The sequence below is a fragment of the Hyla sarda genome, chromosome 12 (assembly GCF_029499605.1).
Source record: "Hyla sarda isolate aHylSar1 chromosome 12, aHylSar1.hap1, whole genome shotgun sequence".
NCBI lineage: Eukaryota > Metazoa > Chordata > Amphibia > Anura > Hylidae > Hyla > Hyla sarda.
Genome location: NC_079200.1, coordinates 15,660,598 through 15,669,188, shown reverse-complemented (window position 1 = coordinate 15,669,188; position 8,591 = coordinate 15,660,598). Strand labels below are relative to the sequence as shown.

The 8,591-nt window shown below is 50.5% G+C and overlaps 1 protein-coding gene across 1 annotated transcript in view; it reads right to left on the bottom strand.

The window, feature by feature from the left end:
* The window catches only part of DHX8 (DEAH-box helicase 8), a 78,058-nt gene that overhangs the window by 9,903 nt on the left and 59,564 nt on the right, over window positions 1–8,591 (bottom strand). The window contains exons 17-18 of the mRNA XM_056547900.1: window positions 5,105–5,286; window positions 1,282–1,422 (exon numbers count right to left, since the gene is read on the bottom strand). Of these exons, the coding sequence (XP_056403875.1) occupies window positions 1,282–1,422; window positions 5,105–5,286 (323 nt within the window). The remainder of the gene's footprint in view (window positions 1–1,281; window positions 1,423–5,104; window positions 5,287–8,591) is intronic.

Here is an 8,591-nt window from a genome sequence, read left to right as displayed (position 1 = left end):
AACTGGGGGGGGGTGGAAGTTGGTGCGTCTTATATGGCAAATACACATTAAAACCCTGTCCTATCGCGGCGGTCCCTGCGGCCATCAACGGCCGGGACCCGCGGCTAATACAGGACATCACCGATCGCGGTGATGCCCTGTATTAACCCTTCAGATGCGGCGATCAAAGCTGACCGCCGCGTCTGAAGCGAAAGTGACAGTAACCCGGCTGCTCAGTCGGGCTGTTCGAGACCGCCTCGGTGAAATTGCGGCGTCCCGAACAGCTTACAGGACACCGGGAGGGACCTTACCTGCCTCCTTGGTGTCCGATCGGCGAATGAATGCCCTGCATGGCCATCCCGTCATCCAATAGGAGCGCCGTGCGTAGCGATGTGATGGCGGCGACGGAGAGCGAGGATACCGGGCAGCAGAGACGTTCCGAAGCGACGGGGACACCCCGGGGACGTGGCGACAGCGATGGAAGGCGACATCCAGGGCAGCGGTGACGGGTCCGGAGCGGCAGGGACACGTGAGTATTACCTCCTATACCAGTGGTCTTCAACCTGCGGACCTCCAGATGTTGCAAAACTACAACTCCTGGCATGCCCGGACAGCCAACGGCTGTCCTGGCATGCTGGGAGTTGTAGTTTTGCAACATTTGGAGGTCCGCAGGTTGAAGACCACTGTCCTATATTTTACATTGTATTTGGTTCAGAATCTTTTTTTCTACATTTTCCTCCTTTAAAATTGGGTACGTCTTAGATGCCGGAGCGTCTTATATGGCGAAAAATCCGGTAACCTCCTCGGCGCGCTGCGGTCCCCACCTTCCTGGACGTGGGCAAATGACAGCCCGCTCACAGACTGGGGCAGGACATTGCAGCGGCTGGTGATTGGGTGAGCGGGCCATCATATGCCCACGGCCAGGAAGAAGGGCTGGAGCGTGCAGAGGACGGGGCCTATACAGCAGATCATGGGGGCCCAAGCGGTCAGAGCCCCCATGACCCTGTGGATAGGGAATAAGTGTCTTAAGTTCCGTTTCCTGGAGTACCCCTTTAAAAATGATCCTGTGCAATCCAGTGCTATGAGTTTTGGTGGGTATTCTTCTTATGTCCGTTTCTGCACAGACACAATATCTAGTGCACAAACATTGTTAGAGAAGAACCCCACCCTGGAAGCGTCCTATATGAACGATTACACATAATCCTCCTGCTGCTGACCGGACTCCTGAATGACCTCTATGTATCAGCCGCCATTCCCGTGTACAGTAATAATACAGATCACCCTACAAGTCACATGACTCACCTGTGAGATGGGGGTCACTACAAGTTGATCAATTCCAGTTTTCGAGTTGTAAACTTTCTGCTTTACAAATCCGGGGTCCACCACGTAGTAGATCCCGTCAATGGTCAGGGAGGTCTCCGCAATGTTTGTGGCAATAACAACCTAGAAGCATAAAAAAAAACAAGTGAGAGACGTTGATAAACGCATATAAATCGTGAATACTACCGAGACTTCACTGCCAGACACTGGATCTGACCAGATGTATTCAGAAGCATGGCTCTACCGATATCCTGGACCCTGGTTAGAGCTTTCCATGGGGCCAGAGATTCAGGAGGTGAACGTATACTTAAATGGGCACTGTCATTAAAACTAATTTTTGCTATTGCACTCCCTATGGTAAATAAAAAATCTTTCTAATGTACTTTGTTTAAAAATTTTTTATTTGTGTTTTAAAAGCTGCCCCTAGGTGTCTCCCTACTTATCCAGAGCACATTTTTCCCCACTTCTTGCTTGCACAGACTTTGGACTCGTGCTTGCCCGGCAGAAGTCCAAAATCAGGAAATGCAGCCCAGAGGAGCACTGAACTGCTCCTCTGGGCTGTGTGTGGTAAGGTTGAAAACAGACAAGACCACGAACACCACACAAGACTCCATTGTGGATATAATACATGGTGAAGCCGTATAAAGTTCACTGCACAACATGTGCAAAATCCAGTGAAATACTGGGAGAATATAGTGCGGTCAGATGAGAGCAAAATGGAACTGTTTGGTGCCATAATACACACCATGTTTGGAGGAGAAATGGCCCCGCACATCAATGCCAATGGTTCTGGCAAACTGCACATTAATGAAGGAAGAATAAATGGGCAAATTTACCAGGATATTCTGGACTAAACTCTGCGGCCATCTACGAGGATGATGAAGAGGAAACGAAGGTTACCAACATCTGGGGAAAATCTCATGTCCATAGAAACGTCACTTTCTCTTACCGACTTACTACTTTTACAAAAGTGTCTTCTGAACAGCTTCATAGTGAACATCATCCACCCCAAGAAGCAGGACCAGAATAGAGGACCTCCTGATCTACAGACACAGAGGTCAGTGTCCTCACCTAGATCATCATGGGGAATTCATTCAGCTGTTATATGAGGGCTCCCAATGAAACCATCTCACCAGAAATAATCTTGGATAAAGACGGGCGGCAGGCGGCCACTAGTCAAGACGGGCGGCAGGCGGCCACTAGTCAAGACGGGCGGCAGGCGGCCACTAGTCAAGACGGGCGGCAGGCGGCCACTAGTCAAGACGGGCGGCAGGCGGCCACTAGTCAAGACGGGCGGCAGGCGGCCACTAGTCAAGACGGGCGGCAGGCGGCCACTAGTCAAGACGGGCGGCAGGCGGCCACTAGTCAAGACGGGCGGCAGGCGTCCACTAGTCAAGACGGGCGGCAGGCGGCCACTAGTCAAGACGGACGGCAGGCGGCCACTAGTCAAGACGGGCGGCAGGCGGCCACTAGTCAAGACGGGCGGCAGGCGGCCACTAGTCAAGACGGACGGCAGGCGGCCACTAGTCAAGACGGGCGGCAGGCGGCCACTAGTCAAGACGGGCGGCAGGCGGCCACTAGTCAAGACGGGCGGCAGGCGGCCACTAGTCAAGACGGGCGGCAGGCGGCCACTAGTCAAGACGGACGGCAGGCGGCCACTAGTCAAGACGGGCGGCAGGCGGCCACTAGTCAAGACGGGCGGCAGGCGGCCACTAGTCAAGACGGGCGGCAGGCGGCCACTAGTCAAGACGGGCGGCAGGCGTCCACTAGTCAAGACGGGCGGCAGGCGTCCACTAGTCAAGACGGACGGCAGGCGGCCACTAGTCAAGACGGGCGGCAGGCGGCCACTAGTCAAGACAGGCGGCAGGCGGCCACTAGTCAAGACGGGCGGCAGGCGGCCACTAGTCAAGACGGGCGGCAGGCGGCCACTAGTCAAGACGGACGGCAGGCGGCCACTAGTCAAGACGGGCGGCAGGCGGCCACTAGTCAAGACGGGCGGCAGGCGGCCACTAGTCAAGACGGGCGGCAGGCGGCCACTAGTCAAGACGGGCGGCAGGCGTCCTCTAGTCAAGACAGACAGGCGTCCACAAAGGAAATGTTGATCTACTTGGGGAACTTCCTGTGTGAGAGATGCTCCATACTGGACTTTTCCCCAATAGATCCTGTGATGTGGATTACCAGCATAGACAGATACCTTCTCCTGGTAGGGTGGCAGCGGGAAGAATTTCTAACATTGGGCAGTGTGGGCTTCCTATATATGTTATGTAGAGACATCATTCCTTCCCAGCTCAGCAGTATAACAGAACTAAAGGCCATCTTGTTATCCTGCCTGTACATCTCCTACTGCTACATAGGACACAATATCTCGTACCCGCTAGAACCCTTCCTAAAAGATATCACACAGGAAGCCTTCTGGACCAGATCCCTGAAAATCATAGGTCAAATGAGCAAAAAAATGATGCAATTTAACATTGGCGAAAATTTTTACAACCAGACGCTTGAAGATCTTGTAGCGGAAGGTGGAAAGGTGGAAGAAAAGACCGAACTGCTGATGGATGACTGGATGAGTAGACTACACCAGCTGGTGGCTACAAGGAAAGGTTTCAGTCGATTGCCCTATACCAAGTAATAATTGTGCTGGAGGTTTTCTTCATTGAACAAAACTTACAATACCTGTCTGGATTTTTTTTTGTATGTAATAAAGAGCTTTAAAGTGTTCCTGTAGTGACCGACATATTGTAGTATGTTGTAGCTAGAGATGAGCGAACTTACAGTAAATTCGATTCGTCACAAACTTCTCGGCTCGGCAGTTGATACCTTATCCTGCATAAATTAGTTCAGCTTTCCGATGCTCCGGTGGGCTGGAAAAGGTGGATACAGTCCTAGTCGACTCTTTCCCAGGACTGTATCCACCTTTTCCAGCCCACCGGAACACCTGAAATCTGAACTAATTTACGCAGGATAAGTCATCAACTGCCGAGCCGAGAAGTTCGTGACGAATCGAATTTACTGTAAGTTCGCTCATCTCTAGTTGTAGCCTTCAGGGCGATAACCGGGATGATATATGGGAAGGAGAGCCCAGTTCGGATTATTATTACAGAATGACCTGGTTTATGGTAGAAATTAGGAATATTTTAATATGATTATCTATATTCTGCAAATAACCTGCAGACCGGCAATGGGGAATACAGCAATAGAAAGAATATAGGTCAGTGTTTCTCAACCAGGGTGCCTCCAGCTGTTGCAAAACCACAACACCCAGCATGGCCGGACAGCCAACGGCTGTCCGGCCATGCTGGGAGTTGTGGTTTTGCAACAGCTGGAGGCACCCTGGTTGAGAAACACTGATATAGGTTCTCATAAATGCTCCCTGCAGTGGCGTAGCTAAGGTTGGTGTCATCCGCTGCTAAACAAAATGGTGTCACCCACACAAACGTTACTTTGTTTTCCATATAACACTGCACTGGCCAGCAAGACATCTGAGGGAGCTGATGCCCGCCATTGACCTCTCAGACGCTGTGATCAATAGTGATCACGGCATCTATGGCATTATCGAGTAGGGGGAGGGTGATAAGACTGATAGCCTGGGGCGCAAAGCTTAAATTGCAATAGGAGATAAAATATGATAGAAAAAAAAAAAAAAGGTGTCCACAGAAATCAGGATACATGATTGGCAGAACATGAATGTTATCAGGTGATGCTGTCAAATATGTGTCCGACCCATCTGTCGATCCTAAAAACTAAATCTAATCTGGTAGATCAACAAAATATATATATATTTTTTCTTAAGTCAAGTGTACGATACCTTTCTGCTCCCCGGAGGAGCTGGGTCAAAAATCCTCGTCTGCATTTCACTGGGTAATGCAGAATACACCGGCAGTATGATCAGCTCCGGCACATCAGGCCCCAGGGACTTCATTCGTTCGTACAGGATTTCACAGGCCGTGTCAATTTCCTCTTGACCGGTAAGGAAAACCAGAATGTCACCTAAAATAAAGGGAACAGGTTTAATGTAATTCTGAGGATGAGGACAGAGAGAATAACTACTGGGCCTAAAGGCAACGTCCAGCATCATGTTACGTTTCTGGTGCAGAAGAAATTTTGTTCGGTGCCTGCTGCACCCATATAAACCAGTTTTTCCCCAACCAGGGTGCCTTCAGCTGTTGCAAAACTACAACTCCTAGCATGCCCGGACAGTCCAACAGCTGGAGGCACCCTGATTGGGAAAGGAGAATTTTTTTGTTCTCCCCGTAAAATCTCTCTCTTTCTCGTAGCCTTCAATGGGGGACACCTTACAGACTGGTATATGCTCTTGCCACTAGGAGGCGCTGACTCTAGGAAAAAAAGTCGGCTCCTCCCTGGCAGGATATACCCGCCCACCTGAAGTGAGGTAACCAGTTTTGTCACAAAGCTTAAGGACCCTAGAAAGGAATCCTGGATAAAAAACCCAAGAACCGGAAAAAATTATCAGGAAAAAAGATGAAGAAAGGGTGGGTGCGGTGTCCCCCAATGAAGGCTACTTGAAAGAGAATTTATGATGAGTACAGAAAAAAAAAATCTCCTTTTCGCAGTTGCTCTTCATTGGGGGACACCTTACTGATGGGACGTACCAAAGTAATCCCCTAGGGTGGGAAAAACAACCACCAGCGAAAGGGGAATCAGTCCAGAGACTGAACCCACTCGACTGTAAGGCCTGCGGACGAGATCCAGGGCAGAGACAACCAAGGATGATATACGTGAAGGGGAGCCCAGCTAGGATTATTATTACAGAATGACCTGGTTTATGGTAGAAATTAGGAATATTTTAATATGGTTATCTATGTTCCGCAAATAACCTGCAGACCGGCTTCCACAGCGGCAATGGTGCATACAGCAATAGAAAGAGTATAGGTCAGTGTATCCTAACCAGGGTACCCAAAGCTGTTGCAAAACCACAACGCCCAGAAATATGTCTGAAGGACCCTAGAAAGGAATCCCAGATAAAAAAAAAACAAGAACTGGAAAAAATTATCCGGAAAAAAGATGAAGGGTGGGTGCGGTGTCCCCCAATGAAGGCTACTTGAAAGAATTTATGGTGAGTACAAAAAAAAAAAAATCTCCTTTTCTCAGTCGCTCTTCATTGGGGGACACCTTACTGATGGGACATACCAAAGCAATCCCCTAGGGTGGGAAAAACAACCACCAGCGAAAGGGGAATCAGTCCAGAGACCGAACCCACTCGACTGTAAGGCCTGCGGACGAGATCCAGGGCAGAGACAACTGAAACTGAGCTCCCAGAAGAACCCCCGTCCATGGAGATGGACTAGGACACCAAAGAAGAGACCATCATATGTAGAGGCTCCAAGCCTACAGTCCATATAGAGACAAGAAAAAAAGTCGAAAGGAAACTAGATGGCCCAGAACCATCCCGGAAGGAGGTAGAAAATTTATTCCAAGGAACATAGAACCAGACAGAAGGCTAGCCTGGCTGGAAAACAAAAAATGGAAAAAGGGCACAACAAGAGAAGCCCATCCAGAGTCAACTGATTCAAGAGAACATGGCATAAAAAAAACACCAGGGAGAGCAGCGTATGTCTGAGCAGAAGCGGAGTACAGGAGGTGGAGACCAGAAAACCACTGGAAAAAAGAAAGAAAGATGAAGACTGGCTCTGGAGAGGCCTGGTGGATAAAAGCGATGACCGGAACAGCTGGAGACCAAAAACCCCTGTCCCAGGGGCCTGTCACAAGCATCGGGGGGGACGAAAAAAGCTTGAGTAGCGTAAAAACGGATGACCGGAACGCCCACCGCCTCGGAAGTACATGGACCCCGAAGGAGGAGACAGAAGGAAAAAGGCCAAAAAAGGGGAGAGGAATGACCTGAAAAGGAGCGTCCCGGAACACCAGAGCGACCGACAAGGGCACTGGAGGTACCCGGGTCACCTGGAAGACGTACACCTGTAGAGTAAACCCAACGTCTGCCAAACGCTCCGGGTGACAAGCTTCTACGCCTAGACAAGAAGTGCGGTACAATGGAATCGCAGAGAAGTCGGGGCAAAAGGGCTAACCTGCTCGGGACCACAACCATCACAAAGGCCCATAGAACCAGAAGGGCCGACCTAGAAAAGAAGGCACGTCACAGCATACTAGGATAGTGTCCAAGGCAAGGAGCCTAACCAGACAGACCCCAGCGGTGTGAGTGGACCGATGCAACATCCCGTCAGGACGTGGAACAAAATGGAAGGTTACTGCAGAAGACCGTAGTGTCAGTGTAGCACAACAGACAGTGACAAAGGGAACGAGCAACAAACCCCTCCAGGGAGATTGCACCGAGGGAGGAGGAGAGAAATGGTAGGACCCAAACAACAGACGGTGCTAGAACGGCTGTCACCGAGCCACACTGGAGTGCATAAACTCCTCCAACAGAGGAGAGTGCCAAGTCTGAATGAGCAGCAGTAGATGTCCATGAAACAGGAGGAGAGCCAGGCTGCAATAGTGTGCAGCTCAGCTGACAAGGGCACAGCCAGGTACCCCACCTATATAGAGGAGAGGAAAACAAGGGGAGGTCACAATGAAACCCAGGCACTGACCATGCCAAACTCCCTGATCCCTGTGGAAGGGGGATGGTCAAAGAGTGCCAGGAACTACAGGAAAAGGGAAATGCCATCCAAGGCAAGGAGGCAAAGTACTGGGTGGACGTAGTCCCAAGGAACCCTGTAACAACATATTGAGGAATGGAGGAGCTAATGTGTGTCCCTGGAAAGATTGGAAATCTGGACACTGGTGATGGGCAAAGATACAAAGACGTGACTACGAATGGAAGTAAGTAGTACACGCACCCACAGCAACTAAAACGTTGAGAGGAACACAAGGGAGCCATCCTGGTCAATTTCTAAGGCAACAGGACCGGCTTCTGAATCACCCCGCACCGGAATCCAGGACAGATACCTGGAGGCATGGGGGGTGGAGGGGCTGAACCGACTGTGTCGCCCCATTATACCCCAGGCCAGAAAAGAGGCGCTCAACCATCAGAAACAACATCACAGGAGGGCCTGAGGCACAGCCCACGATAGTACTGGGGTACCAAGACTGCAGACGCGAAAGAAAATGCAGACATGCAAAAGTCTGGGAGCATGGAAGACAGCTTGGCACCCAACGGTGTTTCGCAACCATGCCCCTAGCAGACCAATGTTATACACTTAGAGAGGGGAACAGAGAATGCTGCTGTTTCTGTGAAAGTCCACGGAACCTGCTAAAAACGCTCACACCCCATCTCCTAATGGTGCACCCACCAGGACTATGGTCGCAGACCCAAG